This window comes from Hyposmocoma kahamanoa, unplaced genomic scaffold (genome assembly GCF_003589595.1).
Source record: "Hyposmocoma kahamanoa isolate Upper Pololo Valley unplaced genomic scaffold, ASM358959v1 76, whole genome shotgun sequence".
NCBI lineage: Eukaryota > Metazoa > Arthropoda > Insecta > Lepidoptera > Cosmopterigidae > Hyposmocoma > Hyposmocoma kahamanoa.
The window spans coordinates 12,426,083-12,448,002 of NW_020653900.1; the positions used below are offsets into that span (position 1 = coordinate 12,426,083).

The 21,920-nt window shown below is 36.7% G+C and overlaps 1 protein-coding gene and 3 non-coding genes across 4 annotated transcripts in view; 2 read left to right on the top strand and 2 right to left on the bottom strand.

Moving 5' to 3' along the window:
* The window catches only part of LOC113232357 (soluble guanylate cyclase 88E), a 75,563-nt gene extending 53,886 nt beyond the window's left edge, over positions 1–21,677 (bottom strand). The window contains exons 1-4 of the mRNA XM_026467033.1: positions 21,510–21,677; positions 1,501–1,782; positions 701–906; positions 420–543 (exon numbers count right to left, since the gene is read on the bottom strand). Of these exons, the coding sequence (XP_026322818.1) occupies positions 420–543; positions 701–906; positions 1,501–1,782; positions 21,510–21,677 (780 nt within the window). The remainder of the gene's footprint in view (positions 1–419; positions 544–700; positions 907–1,500; positions 1,783–21,509) is intronic.
* Trnaa-agc lies at positions 1,195–1,267 on the top strand. The gene has a single exon. It is a non-coding gene; the product is annotated as a tRNA-Ala (tRNA).
* Positions 2,299–2,370, top strand: Trnaa-cgc. Its single transcript has one exon. It is a non-coding gene; the product is annotated as a tRNA-Ala (tRNA).
* On the bottom strand, positions 2,585–2,658 carry Trnai-aau. The gene has a single exon. It is a non-coding gene; the product is annotated as a tRNA-Ile (tRNA).
* Positions 21,678–21,920: the final 243 nt, after the last annotated feature.

Sequence of the window (21,920 nt, forward strand, 5' to 3'; positions counted from 1 at the left end):
TTGCTTAACTACGTCCAATACCTATATAATTATTATTACGGTTTTTATTACTACCTACTTTTTAAATTTGATTAAAAATGTTATATTCTTTTATGTTTATTATTTTTAAAATTTTACTTACTATTTAAATTTTAAGATCTGTATAACACATTTCATGCCACGCAACAGACTAGGTGTGTCTTACTAGGTTTTAAGGTTTCGAAATCTCTTATATAATAGTATTTGAAGCTTTCAAAAAATTTGTCCCTTACTAGGTTTTGCTCTGGAGCAGCCGCCTGTGTAAGATTTGTACAGCGCCCCTACTGGTTAAATTAAGAACTAAAGTATTCTCATAGATTTTTTTTACTTAGCTGCGCGACTTCTAGCGACAGTCTCGATGTTATAATAGTCATGGATAAGACATTGAAATGAATACTTACTGTTTGAAATTTAAACGCAATGAGGGGCCGGACGAGGTCGAACCAGTTTGTGATCTTCTTCCCCACGAGGTCGGGAAGGATCACCATCAAAGAGTTGCCGATGCTCCGCACCACCATGTCGGAGCTACACAATTACAAGGTTTTTTTATCATGATCATGTCACAGTTATTACAATAACTCAAAGACGACACAAACTGCACATAGTTTTGTTCTAGTTCTCAAAAACGTCAATAGATGGCGATTTTGAACATATTTGCAACGCTAGCATATTATGGACTCACCCAAAAACAATGCAAAATGGAAAGATCTCGAATAGCACTGAAGCGCTGATTGGTAAATGTTTTTCCTCCCTTGTCATAGCTAGAGACGCCAAGGTAAACGCTCTGTTGTCAAAAGTAAGTTGGAATGTAACATGAACTGTATCGAATAGTAGTTCTTCGCGTAGTAACTCTATTCGCATTTCCTTATGGTAAAAATGTCGGGCTACCTGAAATAAATGTTTAATTACATATATATTTACGTTGTAGATGTATAAATAAAAGAAACTTTAGGTAGATTTGTGCTACCTACTTGTTGCAACTACTTTTCACAAATACCTCTAGATGGCGTTGCAAGCCGAATGAGTTAGAATAATTTTCAAGCGTGTTAGAAATAACTATTAGAAGTAAATTATATAGTCATTGTGTTGAAATTAATATAGTTAAAAGTTAAGAATAAAATAAAGACTAGTTTGGTGAACTACAATATAGCCAATACTTTCAACACGGTTCTCATCGGGGGCGTAGCTCAGATGGTAGAGCGCTCGCTTAGCATGCGAGAGGTACCGGGATCGATACCCGGCGCCTCCAGCTAATTAGCTTTTTGTTCTCATATTTTCTTTTGTTTTTATTTAGATTTCTTTTAGCTTTATTTCGATAAAGTAAATATTTTGTTCTTATTTAGACTTTCTTTGTAGGTCAATGGCTCTTATTGTACAATGCCAATAGACACTTTTGGTGGTTGGCTATTTTATGCACGTTAATAATAGTTATTTTAGGCCATGAGTCACTAGGTATGTCGCTATGTATACATAAGCACTTACCTCCCTAATTTGTCCCATGGCATAATAAACAAATCCTCTTCTTTTGGATCTGTAGTGCAGAGTTAATCCTTGCCTCGTTTCATTTTCACATATAAAACTAGGCGCTCTCATTCTTGGATAACTGAATTTCAGGTATTCGTGTAAATTATCTAACCCATTGAGAAAATCCCTCATATGCCGTCCGAGGACTGATAAAACTCTGTCGTAACCATATTGTGAGACGAACCCTACGAAATATACGCCCATTTGGTCCATAAATTCTCGCTCCGTTATTCCTAAAACCTGCAACAAAAGGAAAACGCCTTGATAAAATTTTATAGCAATACCTCAAGTCATGATAACATGAATAAAAAAGTTGTGGTGGCCTTGACCTTACTGCCTCTAAATAGAGACCGTGGGTTCGAATCTAGGCGCATACCTCTGAGTTTCTCGGAATTTGTGCACGAAATTTAATTTGAAATTTATACGTGAAATCCCCAACCCGCAGCGCGGGCCAGCGCGGCGGACGATGGCCTAAACCCTTGCCTGAGAGGAGACCCTTGCCCTGCAGTAGGATGTATAAATGTGTTGACGATGAAGACTTTAAGTTGCAAATATAAATTAAAATTTCGAAAATTAAATAAAAGCTGCCATGACATTTATTATATACAAGTTACATATTCATATCCATCATCATAATCAGTATTGCTTTTATAATACAAATACTATAAAAAGAATTTTTTTAATGACTGTTCGGTACTGTCCGTATTGTAACACTATCGTAGCAAGTGTACGTAAATTTCAACGTGTAGTCTACCGGGGGGTGTAACTCAGTGGTAGAGTGTCTGCTTCGCATGCTGAAAGTCCTGGGTTCAAATCCCAGCACCTCCACAAGAAAGCCCTTGCGTGCAGTATTTTACTCAATTTTTGTACGTTTTTACTATATTTAAAAATAACTGCTAAATCTTTTTTCTCACATTTCAGTTTTATAATAAAATTATTGTCGGTGTTTATTAGAAATTTTAAAAACAGAAAATTGCAAAAATTGAGTGATAACGTTATAAGACTTTTCAAAAGGAAAAAATAAAAATTAAAAAATTCCTTGTGGCCCATGAGGGGATCGAACCCGCGACCTTCGCGTTATTAGCACGACGCTCTAACCAACTGAGCTAATGGGCCGATGACGAACGTGTTGAAATTTCGTATCACATTTTGTGTTACGGTACAAATTATAACGATAATGTACAACAAATGTTCGCGTAAAATAGTGTTAATAATTCATTGATTTTGTTACCTGTGCTAACCACAAGCTAGTGTTTTCAATTAAAAATATATCAATGTTTTTACCCTCTGAATTGTTGGACTATACAACAATAAAATTGCCTTTATATTTGTGTTTTTCATACTATTTTAAATGCAATAAGATTAAGATTTTTTTGGTTACAATAATATTATATACGTATACATATATATATGTCACGAAAACCAATCTATACGCCGATGCGCGTCATTGCCGAGCATAGGTCTTCTAGCTGTATACGGTTTTTGTAAAAAGTAACAAAGGAGTGTCAACTCATATAAACGCGAATATTAAGATTTTAATGCCAAATGGTAGCTTGTCGTCTCTTCAACATTTTACAAACATAAACTAAGTGATTTGAAAACTCCCAATATTAAAAAAATATAAAATATAAATGGCGGAAAAATATGGAAATCTAGCTATTATGAGAACACTGTTTACCAGATTTAAACGATTCGTTACCATTTTGCTGGTAATAAGGACTGACTCGATTTCAAGTAATTATCTAAAATTTTCTCGGAGTTTGGAAGTAATAAAATATAATTTAATTTCGTGCAGCGAGAACAAGAGGAAAGTAGAGTTGGCGATGTTCTAAGCGAGTCCACGTTTAAACGACTACGCTTCATTTATTTTTATATACCTATATTTCTCATCGAATAAACGCATTTGGTAAGCAAGCACAGTAACTATGGTATTGCAAAGACTTTCCGCTAGAGGCGCCACTAGTAACAAGTTCACAATAAAGTGCTAATACTATTTGTCAATTTCTCTGTGTTACTTGTTAGCCGTATGATAACTTTAATTATAAATTCTATTTACTATTGTTAGGTATTTATTAGAGTTGCAACGAATTTTTGGTTATTATTCAGTATGCGGGTTATTTGGCCCATTTTTTTAGCCAAATATACCGAATATTTGTCCGAATACGGAGCAATGAGAAAAAGCACTAAAATTATCATATAACTTTTATAATGGTGAACATACACTATAATTTCCCATAAGCTCAATTTTTCGCTCCCGTATCTAAAATTTTATTTGTGTGTTGTTTAGAGTATCTTGTACTATTATATCTTGTAGTATTTCCTATGTGTAACAATCGCGAAAACCTAAGAACTCGATATCTTGTACTAGTCTATAAAAATACAGTTTATGGAGGTATTAGACGCAAGGACCCTATAATAATACGTTCCGAGTGCTAGTGGGGCTGCCCCGCTTCTGTAGCGCGTCAGGATGTTCCCAGAAGCAAAAATGGATAGCTTTTACGCGACCATGAACAAACAAAGCACGTCTCTGGCACACCGGGTGCGGGCCAGTCCCGCCCCTTTCTGCGCTCGATAGCGAGCAGGCTGGACTGTCCGTGAGGCATTGTTGTGAATTTCGTATATCTAGAAGTGTCTATTGTATATGATTTTGTACCCTTCTAATGTTAGAATTAAGTGGTTTACTAACAAATTACATGAGTCTATGTCACTTGAAATATATGAATAACAATTATTATTATATTAAGTAAAACATCAAAGACAGTGTAACATAACTAAGTTATTTTTCTAAGAGATAAAAATCTTTCAAAAAAGTCGTCATCAATTCATCGGCAATATTTGCAAACTAAAATAAAGTTCTAAAACTAATCATATTGCAGTGAAATAAGCAATCACTTTCATCATTAAGGCATAAATTTAAATTATAAACTTAAAAACTGAAGTACCATTTTTGTACGGAATTATTTATCATAACCAACATTAGTAAGTGCTAATTTTTGTACCAATTTTTGTACGTGTCTAATCAGGCCGAATAGTTTGACTGAATATTTGGTAGAATGCTATTAGTTGCTACACTAGTAATTAAAATACATCTATTTAGGTATTGATGGAGCAGCTTTAGTTGACGCAACTGGCAACTTTTCACAAGATTCCATTAACGGTTGCCGGTTGTAGCAACTAAAGGCTTAGTTGCCGGTTGCTGCAATTTTAAATAAACTTTCGAAATCCACGGTCAAGTCTGACGTTGCGGTGGACGGGGAGCGAGTGAAGTTGCTTCACGAGTTGCGGTTGCCGGTTGCGGAAACTGGCAACTGGTGACAACCGGTACAAATTTGCAAGTTTCTAGTTGCGGCAATTAATAATTTATTTAATCACGGATTTCGGCAATCGAAAACTGTAGTCGATAGCCGAAACTCTCAACTGAAGTTGCTACGTCTATGCGGTTTCTTGAAATTATATGAAAAATGTATTTATTATACTGCCAAGCAGTAATGCGAACTGCGTTTCGGTTTTGTAGGGTAAGAAGGAGCTGGTTGAATTACTGGGACCAAGGACTTGTCAACTTATGTTTCACGTTATCAGGCGCAGTGGCAGTGCCCCTCAGATCTTTATGATTAAAAGCTCTGAGTGGCATTGCAACTGTTATGGAGAGACGTGTCGCTTACCTTCAGGCGCACGAGTTGTTCGTCCTGTCACTTAGTATCGTTAAAAAAATGCGAATGGGGATACACGCGATAAAGTTGACGTAATACCGCAGAGCAGTGGTCGGCAACATTTTGGCAGGCAAGGGCGACATGTGCATAATAAAATTACGCACTTATTTATAATATTATTATAATAGATACTATTGGAGGTGTTAGACAAGGAAAAACAATTATTAATTCTATTTTCATAATTTTCATGTGAATTTGAAAGCAAAATGCCCCATGAATTAAAATATGGAAATACTAGGTAGGTATAACACGAAAATATTTGCTACATGAACAATGTTTATATTTTCTGTATTTTCTGTAATACATAATCGACAAAAATTGTGCACCTAAAAATTGTAATTATTTGCTTAGTAAGCCCTCTTAATTCATTTAAAAATTTAAAATATTTATTCACCATGACAACACAGTAACAAAAGACATGAAAACTTTTAGAATGCGCGTATTGGTCGGGATCGCAACTTCGACAACGACACGTGCGTTCTTTTTGCTATAGGAAAAAAAGGCGAGCTTTGAGTATATTGATGTCCACACACTGTACACCAATTAAGTTAACGATATGACATCATGCGGTGGAAGAGGCAAATTGATTTTATTGCCGTTTTCGAACGAGAGGCAATAACAATTACTGAAAACACAGGCTTCTTTTAAGCGCTGTGTTTATAGGTTTTCGCGAGTTCGCGAATAGATCCGTAGTTAAAACCCTTGGCAACACTAAATAAATAAAAAATATTTAGAATTTTATTTATAGTGCAACACAGACAGCCTATGTATTTAATAATAATATACATTGATGTTTATTATACACTCAGCTTGCCGGTCTGACGCAGGAAGCAAATAGCTATAAGTGAACACTGAAAATCAGCAATGTTGAGTTTCAATGATGTTCATTTAAATAGAGTTTTGCGATTTAAGTATCTGGGCCACTGGGTATCGGAGACCTTCATGGATAATGAGGACGTTGAGAGAGAGCATCGGGCGTAGGTTGTTAGAAGCAATATATTGACTCCCAGATTTGCACGGAGTGATACTTTTCAAAACCTTTTATGCGACAAGCTGCGTTGACGGCCTATCACGGTTACGTATTGTCCGTGCTCAGCTACGGTCTTGTACTATGGGGCAACTCAGTAGTCTCAGAAATTGCATTTAAAGTCCAGAATAAGTGTTTTCGAGCCATTTGCGGCGCGTGGTTCAATGACAGGTGCAAACCGCTGTTCAAAAGGCTAAATATATTACCTTTGCCATGCATGTACATTAGGGATATCTGCGTATTTGTCAACTCTCATCCTCAATACTTTAAAACACGCGGTGACGTCATTCAAAGGTAAACTAGAGCAAAAATTATGCATCTTTTATACCAACCTCATTGCCATAAATTAATTTATAAGAATAACTGCTTCAACATGTGTATGATTATTTACAATAAATTACCAAACGAAATTAAATTGTTACAAGGACAGAATTTTAAATTACAATTGATAAAATGTCTTTTGACACATTGCTTCTATAGTAATAAAGAATACTTAGAATTTACAAATTCATTATATTAATTAGAAACTAAACATTAAATCCCATTAATATTAGCACATCTGCTTGCAGGCTGAATACAATGTACCTAATTTTACTTAAGACCTATGTAGTTACTGTATTCTGGTAAATAAACGTATTCTATTCTATTCTATACGTGTAAACTGTGGGTCAACTGTTCGCAGAAGACAATTAACACCCTGCAGAGTGTTAATTGTCTTAACAGGAATGTGCACATTCAGCACAACGCATTTAGAGTGTTGCTAGGGTTGTGGCGGTACTGCAGTGCATCAAGAATGGTCGCAGAAGCTCACACGGATGGCTTTCTTGCTGTTCTTAGAAAGAGAGATGCCTCGGTGCTAAACCGTATCCGTGGCACCTCAAATGGCATTCTTCGCGTTGTGGCTGGTAGGGTTGACTGACCGATTATGATTCATTGCATGAGACTGCATTCGCCTTCAATTAGAGGGCTGTTTTTAATTACTTTTTGTTTTTAATATTGGTAGATACATAATTGTGTAACTATTATAAAATTATGGACTGTATCTGTCTCAAATAAATGAATTTTGTTTTCATTTGATTTATTTTTGTGTTTAATTGGTATTTGTGTCATATTAGTAAATAAAGTACTTTTCACCCCACTTGCTCAGAAAGGCTTTCTTTCTTTATTAGAAATCTGTGCTACGCTACGCTAGCGTGGAAAAAGTTTTTGAATTTGACGATGGACGAGGTGTAGGTGCACTTTTTCTTTCGATAAAAAAAAACATAATGACATGTTCTACGACGCGATCTAACGTACATTATATATGTAATATAAATCCGTTGGTAGATTCTATTAATATTATTGTTGACATTAAATTGACAACGATAACTAATTTTGTTTATCTAAACTGACCAATTAGTCCAACTGTTTTTCTTACATCTACCATTTTCCTCGGTATAGTGAGGTGAAAAGTTAAGGTCTATCCACACATATCCAGGACCATTTACACAATTCAAAGTTGTTTTGCGTCTCGTATATTTGAATCCTAGTATCGTATTCCAGAACTCTACTCAGTGCTCAAGTCAGGATTTGAGCAGACTTGAGTATGATTTCAAGCACTGGAAATACGACCCTAATGGACTTGAGTGTGATTAATAGTGCTTTGAATCATACTCAAGTCCTGCCTTGAGCATTGAGTAGAGTTCTAGAATACGAACCTTAGATTCCTTCGTTTGCTCAAAAAACAAATCTATCTATGCACATCTTAGATTATCGCAACGTCAGGTTTATTCTTTTCTATCCGTTTATTCCCGTTTGTAATGGAACTTGGATTTTCAATTTAGGTAGAGTATGTGCACCACGCCGCCGGCCGTTGCCAACGATTTTTCCACGCCACGTCCGCCGCCGGTGAACATGACCGGCGTAAAATCGGTGTGCCGAACTTTGATTATAATAATATATTAGATTCTTTGTTGATTTACTATATTTAGTACAAACTACTTAGTGGACTAATTTCACACAAATATACGTGATTTAGACCATTCATTTCCTATATGTAACTATCGCGAAAATCTAAGAACTCGAAAAGACGCAGATAATTCACTAAAACACAATCAATTTCACACATCTAATATTATGCGAGGGCATTGCACAAAGAATAATCCGTGCATATTCATACAAGATTGAAATGGGGAGGCACACTGATTACTTGCCCCGTTAGATGGCGCATAAATGCTGATGCCGTTGACTGTTAATTTTTACGTTAAAGTGTAAAAACGCTGAACCTTTGTGTTCATTACAAAGGTAGATTTACAATGTACTTATATTGTACAATGTTTGTATTTATATTGTACAATGTTTTAGTATTTTTAATACTAATATAACCACGCCGATTGCGCCGAACCCGCCGCGCTGCCGCCGCTCGAAAAACTATTAGATCCCGCCCGCCGCCACGATTTTACAATCAGCCCACCGCTCTACTAGTTACCCCTATGATGCATTGCAAATTTCTATGGACTATTAAAGAAGCCTATATGAAAAATTCTTTCAAGTACTCCTGGTGAACCTATAGATCGCAATCATCAACACATATTGTCACACCAGTGTGGTAATATATAAAAGATAGCTGAATATTGTTTTTTTTTGCGTTAAATATCGGTCCTCTATCGTTGGCCCGCCACTTTTTTTACATTAGAGTTGCGTCATCTGTTTTCCTAAGTATACTTTTTCCATTACACCGTTTCGAAAGGATAAAGTAGGCAATGGATATTTTTCGCGGAACTTGGCAGTTTGTAAGTTTAAAGCGTTTGCACACCGAACCCGGCGACACTTATTCTTATACGATTCTTAGAAATTCTTACACGACTCTTAAAAATAAGGTCGCCCACACCAACCCAGTGTTGGGTTGTGTAACAGAACAATAAGTACAGTAGAAGTGGTTAGTTAGCGTCTGACGCGTGCCAACTATAGGTCTCCAAAGACCTACTAGAACTCGGTCCGCAATTTTCGCTTTGTACGGTAAGGTTGTGTTATTCTTTCGTGCAAATCTTTAAAATCGTGGAAAAATGCCTTGTTGTGCTGTTTTGAAAGAAAGAAAGAAAACTGTTTATTACACAAGCAAAGACACGCATATAAATAAAACAACAGAGGAACAATAATAATAATAATAATAATAATAAAAACAATTCAAAATGAATCTGTTAGGCCCGCGGAGATGCGAGAGTCCAAAATACATAATGATATAATAATACAAAAAAAAACATAAATTAAATTAAAACAATTGCTAAAGGAGTACCTAATTCACCGTCTTGCGTGTCGCGTCTGGTGCAATCGGGACTTGCTCAGCTTTAGCCACAAACGGCTTTTTTTAAACCGTTTCGTGGCGCTGATTTTCAGCAAGCCCGAGGCGAGTGACCCACTGACAACAACACAGAACTCAACAATAATTAAATAAACAGATAAGAAAACCGACTTGTAAATACTTTGTAAATAACAGTATATCAATAAAATAAATTTAAATTCTAATATTTTTTTACAAATTGGATAATATTCTTTCCTTATCACCTACGAATACCCAAACTGAATACTTGCGTCTCTCGCTCGCGCCGCCGCCGGAGGGATTAGCGTAGCTGGACTCTGTAGTTCGGTTTATAAAAGTCATAGATTTAGTATATAAAGGTGCACATTCGTAATAAATATACAATTTAAAATTGTTCAATGTAAAAGCTAGGGTAAGTACTTTTCATAACATTATTATTAACTTTTTTATTCTATAGGTAAATTGTATTCGTAATGGATATTGATGTGTAATTGTGTAATAATGAATTAAATTAAAGTAATATTGATTTCATATTAGCAATTAATTGTACGAGTATATGTATATTACAGGAGGAGAATGAGGAAAACATAAAAGGATAAGATCGCCACCTGATACCATGCAATGAAGCCCGTAAATGGAAAAAAAAGAAAAAAGGAGAAAGAGGTAATAAGCAAAGGAACTGACTGCCGCTGGTGCCGCATACGCCGTGCGTAGATAATCCTTTGGTAAGTACTAATGTAGCAATTAAGGTAGTGTGTCACGTTTTTGAGCGTTCAGTAGGTACGCTTTGTATTTATTTTTGAATGTTTGCACTGATTGCAGACTACGGATCGGCGGGGGCAGGTCGTTCCAGATTTTGGCGGCAGCAAATTTAAAACTACCATGGAATGCATTGGTACGATGGCGGGGCAGTACCAGGGACCAGGCGCGCGATCTGGTGAAGGACTTTTTAACTTCATCGGACCACACCAGCTTCTCAGTCAGATAAGGAGGAACACTATAATTTATTACGCCAAACAGAAGAGTAGCTAGGTGTAAATCTCGCGTCCTTTTCATTTTTAACATATTTCCATTATTAATACATGAGGTCAAGTGCGTGCGTGGAGGAATTTTGAAGCAGAATCTCGTGCAGGCTTTCTGCACTTTTGGAATATACCGTTGTGTACGCTCCAGCAACCGTGGTCCATATACTGCGTCCACATAATTAAATTTTGAACGGATCAAAGAGTCGCATAGTTTTATACGAGTTTCAACACTCAGGCAATTTCTAATGTTATATAGTACCTTAAGTGCATAGAGACAATTTTTTACTATATTTAGGATATGGCTTTCAAAACGAAGCTGTTCATCTATGAGTAGGCGATTACGTACGGAGATTACTGTACTGTATTTACCCGATCAATCCCTTCACCCCTGATTGCCATAGCCCAAGCCATTAGTAGCGATTTTTGACGTTTGGTTCTTTGTGCCTAATATCATAAATTTATCGAGTTCTTAGGTTTTCGCGATTGTTACACATAGGAAATGAAACTATTTTTCCGGATTTAACTCGGGTATATTTGTTTTTTCAAACGCGATGGTGAAATTACAGGCACATGAGACGTCTCAGGGTGACGGGCGCGGTGGTAGTGCCCCTCAGATCTTTGCAATTTAAAGCCCTGAGTGGCAATGTAACTGTTATGGACAGGCGTGTTGATTACCATCAGGCGCACGACTTGTCCGTCGCGTCACTTAATGTTATAAAAAAAGGTAAAGTTTAAATTGTATTAACAACCCAGAATTTGTTACATCTTTTTAAATTAGAAACTATGACCAATCATTGTCAAGATTTCATAGTGTTTATCAGTTTGTTTGTGTGCGATTTGGCGACATCGATTCCGATAGTAATCGAGACTTATGATACTCCCATTGTTTTTTTCTTCTGTGGGCTGTGTCGTAGTCTTATAAAAGCTAAGAGCGCTTATAAAAGGTTCGGTCTGTAGACCCCTTAGGCTCTTACTGCTCCAGCTCTACTGCCGCGCGTGTCTCAATTTTTGTGTTATCGGCTATTACGGTTCGAAGCGCTTCGTTTAAAGCGAGAAATTATTAGTGAAACGAAAATAGCTTACTTGGGGTATTCAGTTCGAGTTAAATGTAAATAATTTGATTGATAAAACGTATATGCAATACAAACATAATTTTTTTTATAATATCAAGTGAAGGGACGAAAAAGTCGTGCGCCAGATGGTAAGCTACACGCCTGTGCATAACAGTTGCAGTGCCATTCAGAGCTTTAAATTGCAAAGGTCTGAGGAGCACTAAGTTGACAAGTGATTGACAGATTCAGGCGTTACTTTGTGGAAGTGAATGTTAATAAAAATGGAAGTAAATTAATTTGCTACTCCGCGAACCCACTTAAAGTAGTAAATTAATTTACTTGCATTTTTATAAGTTGACAAGTCCCACGTGCCTATAATTTCACCAGCATCCTTAAGGCGCGTGTCCACGCTAAGAAAAGCCGGGTCTATGCAACAATTCGTGTCGTTTCTACACAAATCAGCGGAACTCAAAATTTGCAAACTTTTCCATGTGCTTGTTTGTCGAATCTTTATATTTGGTTTTCAATTTTTAGGCATAGCGCCATCTATCGTCATCTGTCATCATCATCGAAGAGCTCCTTGTGACAGAGTTCGTCCAGGAAATAATGTGAAGTAATGTGAGCATTACTGCGTTTAGGTTTTGCTGCTAGTGAAATTACAGGCATATGGGACTTGTCAACTTATGTCTCAGTCAGGTCAGGTGACTGGCGCAGGGGCGACAGTGTTCTCTGTTTATACCTACTTCAAGTATAGTTTTTGCTTTCGTCAGATGTTGCGGCCTACGTTAATTACAATAGAAAATATAAATGTAAATATTTTTAACCGATGTTAAAGAAGGAGGAGGTTCTCAACTGGACAGTTTTTTTGTATATATGTATATATGTTACGCGATAACTCGCATTTGCATTTGTGAACCGATTTTGATAATTCTTTTTTGTTGGAAAGGGAGAACCTCAATAGTGGTCCAATTTTTTTTTATCAAAAATAAGTGCGCATTTGACCTCATCTCACCTGATGGAAAGTGTTGTTGAGGTCGACAATGCATGCGCACCTAAATAATGCCTATTCACTCTCGCCTTCAAAAGGTCCACACGACATAGCGTTTGGAGAATACGTGCGCAAGCAGGGAATTCCACTCTCTATCCGCTCGCCATATAAATGTGGAACCGAAACGCTTCGTGTGAATCCTGGGAATATCCACAACATAGGGGTGGAATCCCAGACCACGTCTAGTCCCCCGACGATGGAAAGGGCAAGGCGGAATCAAATTATGCAATTCCATCGTACTCTCTCCGAGATACATCCTGTAAAATACCGATTAGCAGGCAACTTTACGTCGGTGTTGAAGGCTATGCAGCTTCGCCTAAACTAATTCCGAGTTACCTATAAGCCTTTTTATACGCTTGTCGATTGAATCCAAAGTGACCAGTTGGTATATAGCAGAGTCATCCCATTAGTGGACAGCAGTACTCCTTACAGGACCGGACTTGTGCTTGGTACAGCTGAAGCAACTGTCCCAATGTGAAGTAACGTAACATTTAAACTTGAAGAAAATATTCCACCTTTACAGGTGGCAAACTGGGGTTGAACCCCGTTTCGCGCACTTTCCGGTAACCGATTTCAATAAAACGTGGCAAATAGATGTAATTCCACAAACTTTTGAGATCGGATTTTTTAGTACCCTGTGCTGAGATTATCTCATAACAAAATACAACTCCGCTAATAGAGCTCGAAACAATTTTGTTCTGAAAATTTAACACAAGTGTTTGAGAAAAACTTCTACTTCTTTTTACTCTGGAGAATTTAGTTGATTAACATATTTATATACCTTAGCAACCCGTTTTTAATAACAGACGAGATTTATTAATAAATCTAGTTGTATTTGTTTTTTTAATTAAGTAGAAACTGTTATTCCAACGTTTTAATAAGCATTTGGTATAATAAGACTGAAGCATTTTATTAAAAACTTTTAAGTAGTTAAAAATTAATAATTTCACTATAGACTACTAAAAAAACCGACCTCACAAGTCATTCATCCCCTAGTTTGCGACCCTTAGAGGTAGAATATTTTTCAAATTTAAATGGGATCACATCTGAGGTATCCTCTTTCCAACAAAAAAAGACTCATCAAAATCGGTTTACAAATGCCAAAGTTATCGCGTAACATATATACAAATAAAAACATGCAGTCGAATCGAGGACCTCCTGCTTTTAAAAGTCGGTTAAAAATAGATGTCGAGTTCTTTGGTTTTCAAATAATTTGCATCCATGGCCAAACATTTACTATGTCGGATTCTCGGGCCGGGAGGAACATTTATATGGCCTACATTTATTTCTATCGAGAGTTTGAGTGTAATTTGTGGTTGTCTATGTGAGTGTCCATGGCACCCGCGACACAGGGTTTCCCTAGTGCAGGGCTATGATATAAAAAAATACTGCCTAAGAAACCCAAGGGCAGTAGAAGTAGCTGTAGAGCTCTAATAATATACCTATTTCGGCCGCCAAGCAGTAATGTCAGCATTACTGTGTTCCTGTTTTGAAGGGTAAGGGTACTAGTGAAATTACAGGCACATGGGACTTGTCCACTTATGTCTCAGAGTGACAGGCGTAGAGGCAGTGCCCTTAAAATGTTTGCAATTTAAAGTTCTGAGTGACAATGCAACTGATATGGACAGGCGTGTAGCTTACCATAAGGCGCACGGCTTGTCCGTCCTGTCACTTGATATTATTTTTAAAAAGTTGTTATTTTTCAGATGTGGCCTTATTACACCAAGGTGCAGTATAATAACGTATACAGTTAATCACACTCCGTCTTAATAAGATATGTAGATGTTGGTACAAAATTACATTGACCCAAAAACATTTTTTTTAGTTTGTGGACACACGAGTTTGGTAAGATTACACATCAAAAGCTTCGTATTTGCAGACCGAATGATAAATAACCATTTATACTTCGTCACTTCACTTGATGGTATTTATAGTCAGAGACTGAAAAAGATTCAAAGAATTATATGAGGTATTTGCTGGTTATTTTTAGAAGCAGACATATTCGATTAAGTGTTATAAAAATATACAGTGTAAATCCTAATAATACATTGTTACAAAAATAAAATACATCGATTTTATAACCAGAAATAGAGACGAAATGTCATTTAATTTGTTTGAAAAATATTGTGCGCAATCATTATTGTGACAACTGCGTTCCGATTGGCCAGCCCGAATTCGAAACAATTGACGGGTGTCGTCAATTGTTTCACTTCAATCGACCAGTTAAACTTGAGCTTTGCTATAATGGACGAAGATTGAAAAATTACATATTTAATTACCGATGAAATTTGATTTCGTTGGTTTGGTAATTAGATGTTTTGCTGTTTTTCCCCACGCCATAGAGATACTATCTTTGTTAGAATAAATGCAGAATTTGAGTCCAATTTTAAAGTTAGTTCGATTCAAATGTCGTTAAAGCGTATTCTGGTATATGAATCGAATTTAAATCGACTCTAAACGACAAGTCATACGCATTCTGCTAAAATTTTGACATTTCTTTCAATAGACTTTCGACGACTAAATGTCAAATTTCTCAATCCAAGATGTTTAAATTTACAGGTTTAAATTCTATTATTTTATTTCCTCTCACACAAAGTGAAACAGAGTATTTAATTCTTTGTTTTGCAAAACGAATCGATAAATAATAGACATTATTTCCTCAAATTTACTTAAAAATGTTAGCTTTATTAGAATATTATAACATATTGTCGCGATTTTCAAAACCAAAGATGACTGGATATATAAAAATGTGATGTGGTGCTGTTTTAGTTTTTTTAATTACAACATATTTAATGCAAATTTCTTAGACAAATATACTCAATCTCACTTTATGTCAATGGAAATGGCAAATACTGGACTCATGTCTTGGAACCTCTTTCAACTATCAATTCCTAAAAGTATGTAAGTTACGTATACGAGTATATACTTACGTATTATACTACAAAAGTGTTGTTGATATCCATTGACTTACAATTACATGGACGTCGGGTCCGCGCTAAAAAGTGTCCGAACTTATAGGGCGTTAAAATCGTATACAGAGCGTCATTCACGCTTTAGTCTTTGTTTGTTCGACTGACAGCGAAGCAAACAAAATTAGACAGTACTGCGATGACATTACAATTTAAATTCAACGTTTTAGCTTTTTCATTTAACGTTTAAGTAGGTTGACTTGGGACATTTTTTTCGTGGTTTTTGTCTTAGGCCCGTCGTCCATTTATTTGTAAGTCAATGTTGATATAATTATCATTTACATGAATAACTAACTAAAAACTTAGATAAATGACTCAAGAGTCGTTCATCTAAGTTCCTTAGTCGTTCATTAGTCGTTACTTTTCGATTCTATTCATATCAACGTTCATTCAAGTGATACGTGAAAACCCATTTTGGATCAGACTACGTAACTTCAACGATATTTTGATAGCTTGAACTTATATTATATTATAGAGCATAGTAGCACCAGATTTTGTACGCCGGCAGAGCCAAAAGTTTTTCAATCTGGAATATTAATTACTTTCTTCGATAAAGAAGACTTTGCGATTAAATCTCCCGAAATTCTTCAAAGACGCCTAAAGTTCTTGTCTCGCATTTGAGCAAGTTGACTACTTTCTGAATCCTTTTCTTTCTTGAGATACAGGTCTCTATGTACGGACATGACATTGTTGCTGGCGTTGATTTTACATTTATTTACTAAATTTTCTGTGCTTATTACATTTTTTATTAAAAAGGCTTATTGAAATTCTGTAGCGTTCAAATTTACGAATCATGTGTCATGTGTCATGTGCCAATAGCAAATGTAAATTGATCTCTGCGACATAAAACCTTTAAAGTCGAAACCCCTGGCCCGTGGATTCCGGTGCCGTTCATTTTTACAAAATATTATCCAAAAAATTAATTGACTTTCTGGCAAACCCGAGCCGGCTTTTCTAGTAGTAGTGTCTCCTAGTGCTGGCACAGCTTAAGCATGTCCTGTAGATTGTAGTGTAGCCTGGAGAGTCCTGTCGGAGGCCTTGTGGAGGTTTGTCATTTCTTGACGTATCAGGAACTGTTGCGAATAAATCGCTTCAACATTATGAACTTTTCCACAAAAATGTGTGTGATGTATGTATATAAACACGTTACATTGTTAGACGAATATAAGAAACTATTACATTTGTAATTTAGTATGATGAAAGCTAGTGCGTCTGCTCGCTTCGGGAGTCTTGTAGAGAGTGACGAAGAGGAAAAGGAATTTAAGAACGATTCAAAATTTTAAAGTAGGTGGCCAGGAACCAGAGAAAAGGTGGGATGGCGATGAAAGAGGTCGCATTGTCACAGTAGGGCTCCTTGTGAATGTGTGAGTTCGTCTAGGGAATTACTGCCACCTTATCTATTTCTGCCGCCAAACAGTAATATGAGCATTACTCCATTCTGGTTATGAAGCGTAAGGGTGCTGGTGAAATTACAGGCACATGGGACTTGTCAACTTATGTCTCTGGGTGACGGGCGCAGTGGCAGTGTTCCTAAGATATTTGCGATTTAAAGCTCTGAGTGGCACTGCAACTGTTATGGTTAGGCGGTCGTTTATCATCAGGCGCACGACTTGTCCGTCCCGTCACTTCGTGTTGTCAAAAATTTGCCCCAATTTGATTCATTTTTAATCCTAGTTTTAGTCTTTAGTATTTAAGCTTTTATTGTGTATACTTTACTTGTTTAAATAAATAAATAATAGATAGATAAGCTTGGATTAACGTTTTCAAATAAATAAAGAAAGAAAGAAAGAAAGAAACAATTATTCAGTACCCTTAAATTGTATGTACATAAAAATAAATAAAAACTAAAATTACTGATACTGAATGGGCACCGCTCAGCATGTGCCGTGGCTGAGAACAGCCACGTCGCTGGTATTATGCGGAGCCCAGGGAGTGCGTCACAGGCGCACTAAACTAATACTACAAAAACATTGACTTACTTAAATTCGCAATATGCGTACAATGAATTTATGATGCGACAAAATGTGTGATGCTTAACTATATCTATACATATTGTTAATTCATTTATAATTAATTGATAATATTATGTTATGTATGCAAACACCATTCAACTATCAAACAAACTTAATTATATATAAAAAAAATCGCTTTATTATGGGTCGAGTTGTTTGGGAACTACAATGCCACAGACAGCTGTCTGTCTGTACAGATACACAGACAATGGTTTCAAACTTAGAATTCACTTCTTTTTGCGTCGTGAGTTAAGAAGTATGGAACATTTTCCATATTTCTCAACACACGACGCATTCGTTCAAATCGATCTCTTTTACACGTCGATAAAAAACGTCGGTCTCAACGTACAACGTGGAAATGCTACCAGCGTCTTGGGCACCTTGTGGCGAGACCCAATTTAATCCATCTAATTTAATCTTAGTTTTAGTTTTTAGTATTTCATCTTTTATTGTATTTTTGGATATAAATTAGCAAGTGTATATTCTTTTGCGGAAACTTTCTGCACTTGGGTTTATTCGGAAACTACTCAGGTTCTTTGCTGACTATTTTCGGGATCGTAAGCAATATATACAGCTGGCGTCATATGAATCAGAGGAATACTATACTCGGTCTGGTGTCAGTCAGGGGAGTACCCTTGGACCCCTTCTATTTCTCCTCATGATTAATGACCTTCCACGGGTATTATCCGCATCGAATTGCCTCATGTTTGCGGATGACTTAAAATTGTTTTATTCTGTCTCGAAAGTTACTGATTGTGAAGATTTGCAGAGAGATATTGCGGCTGTGGCAAGGTGGAGTGTTATCAACAAGCTCCCATTTAATGCTTCCAAGTGCCAAGTTATAACATTCACGAGGTCTTTTAAACCAATCGTATTTAAATACGACCTCAACGGCTTGGTTCTTGCGCGAGTTGACAGCATCAGGGATCTTGGAGTGACTCTGGATTCAAGACTCAACTTCCATGATCATATAGTGGCCTCTTGTAAATGTGCAAGCAGAACAATGGGCTTTATCATGCGTGTTGCTTCGCAATTTCAGAATTCCAGGATCGCGGTAATGTTGTACAATGCCTATGTTCGTTCTAAATTGGAATACAATTCTGTGGTCTGGGATCCCTGGGAAGAAAAATATGAACTTATGCTAGAGAGGATACAGAGACAGTTCTGTAGGTATCTGTATAAAAGGGAATACGGGTACTATCCACTGCTTTACCCGTCCAAATATGTTTTGGGCATGGTAGGGTTTGAGACCTTACAGTTTAGGCGGAAACGAAATCTTCTAATACATTACAGCAGAGTTCTTAGAAGTAATATAGATAGCCCAGTAGTACTGCAGTCGATTCGTTTATTTGTGCCTCAAAATTATACTCGATTGGGTGCTCGGCGCCGTCTTGAGTTGTTTGCGTTCCCGGTCGGTGTACGCACAGACCACGCCCGCAACTCCCCCACGCCTCGAGCTCTTGCCTTGCTCAACACTCTCCTGGATGAGGTCCGGGATGCTGATGTGCTCACCGACAAATTAACAACTTTAATAACTTATTTTGACATTTTTTTAAATAACTATTTGACATGATCATAGTATATTCTTGGCATGATTGTTATTATTATTTGTTGTATTATTTTCTGTTTTATTTTTGTTGACATTATAATTTTATGTATTGACTGCTTTTATGACTAACATTGTGAGTGCTTTGGGTTACTCTGTAAACTCACAATGTGTACTTTAAATAAATAAATAAATAAATAAATAAGTGTATATAATAAATATATTTATTTGCCTGTTTTACCATTCTAGAACCCTAATTATCATTTCTAAATTACACTTTTGTATCTTACTAAGTACTGTATAAGTTATCCTTCGGACTTTGTGAAATAGCTGGACGTGGAGATTGGTCTGGGTACATTAATGTTTATTCTGCACTTCATTATGTTATGCTCAACATTAATACACTTTCTGTCGAGTTATAATATTATATTCATACTCAAGATTGCTATCGAGATATCTTGGGGCCGAAGGATGTGAAAATTTGTTCGGTTTACGTAAGCTTTTTTTTTAATGTGGCGTTAAAAAGTCGCTAGGAAATACAAAATTGGAGTAAAATGGATTTAATTGTGTTCTAGTTTTGATGGAGTGACTTTTCTTACAAACGAATGTCAGTGATCATAACAATAATTGCATTTAACAGTACATGGTCGCGAATTCAAATCTCAGTTAATTAGTTTTTTTTAAGTGTACTTTGTTTTTTTATGTACTTTGTTTAAGCAGCTATATGGTTTAACTATTAGTTTTTAGTTAAAAATGCGTTTATTTCTTATTTTTATTTCATATATTTTAGGCCTTTTATTACAATTTAAGTGTATTATTGTTCGCTACTCCTTTTCTACAGCATAGTTCAAATTCTTTCTGTATTAATACATTGTAATGACTATTTGTGCCAACATAAATATGATATTTACAGCTCTGACTGGCACTGCAACTGCCAAGGATAGGCGTGTCGTTTACCACCACCAGCAGCTTGATTTTGATTGCCTCTCCCGATCGGAAACTGCGTCTTTTCCGAGTCGAGGCGCATAATTGAGATTCACAACTGGCCGATCGGAAACTTTTGACATTTCAAATCGCAACAATAGTTGATTTAACGTACAAATTAGAAAGATGTAGTAAGAATCAGGTTCGTCTTCTCGCTCGAAAACCCATCCTGATTTCGAGACTACCCGATCAATTCCGATTTGAATCAAAATCAGCATGCGCAGGCACACGACTTGTTCGTCCCGTCACTTAGTATTATAAAAAAAAAATATTACTTACAAATATATAAAAAAAAAAATGCCACGTAAATTTCGCACCGTTGCTGGTGTAATAAGGCGACAACTACAAAATTATAACTTTTGAGGAAAATGTCTTTATATGTTAAAGATTCTACGACCGATATTAGTCGATAACATTTTTATGCTTAAATATGACAGACAAAAATCTCATAATATTTTTATGATTTTCTTGTGCTTTTCCTTGTTCTTGTGTAATTACAATAACGCGCACACACCCATAGCCTCGCACTAGAGAAACCCTGTGTCGCGGGTGCCATGGACGCGAACATAGACAACGACAAATTACACTCAAACTCACGAGAGAAATAAATGTAGGCCATACAAATATTTCTCCCGGACCGGGAATCGAACGCGGGACCTCTGCGTAGCAGTCCGGTATGATAACCGTTCGGACACGGAGGCAGTTAACGTATGATAACATATGGTTTTGTTATACCTAGAGTACGAATTTATCATTTGTCACTTTAAACCATAAAACACACAGATAACGGGTGCGCGTCGGGCACGTGTCGGATCGAGATCACGGCGGGTGTAATTCCGTGTATTACAAGCCGCGGAATCTAACATGCGCCCTGGCCATGCGCGCGCGTAGTTTTTTGTCGTCCACTTGTCGTCCATATCAATACACGAAATTACACCCGCCGTCCTCCTGACTCGACATACACTCGACCCGCACAAACTGTCAGTGTGTTCTTGGGGATTAATAAATATTAAAACACGTTCAAATCGATTTTATGGTTTTATTCGGTAAATTCGCTTCTCTCGATATCAGTAAATAAAGGGTTCATTTTAGTAAGAGCTGGCAAATTAATCGATATCCCAACGTTACGTCACAAACTTAGTCGACACGTATTATAATGTCATGTATGAAGTTGTAAGAAGCTGTCAAATTTAACAGCTCTAAAATTATGATTTAATTTCCCTTCCTTTTGGTGCTGACAGATGCAATAAACTTAACAGAAGGATAAAATTGACGATTAAAGTTAAAAAAACCTACCTCCTGTGCTTTCTTTGCCAATCTCGTGATCATGTTCTCCGGATACACTTGATGCACAGAGAAAGACGGCTGCTCGACCCCCGCTTGCCGTCTGATGTCCTCCCATCGTTCTTCGCCATATGTCTGTCTGATGTACTCGGCCATGTTCTCCAAAAGTAACCCGTACATTTTGATATCTGGAAAGAACAAAATGTTACCATATAAAATTTCATAGGTTGTGAAAATTGTGGATGGTTAAAACCAGTAAGTGTAAAACGTTAGTTTAAGTTTAAAGACAGGAACAAAGTTTAAATAAGATTGACTTATTTATAATACTAAGTGACAGAACGAACAAGTCGTGCGCCTGGTGGTAAGCGACACGCCTATCCAACAGTTGCAATGCCACTCAGAGCTTGAAATTGCAAAGCTCTT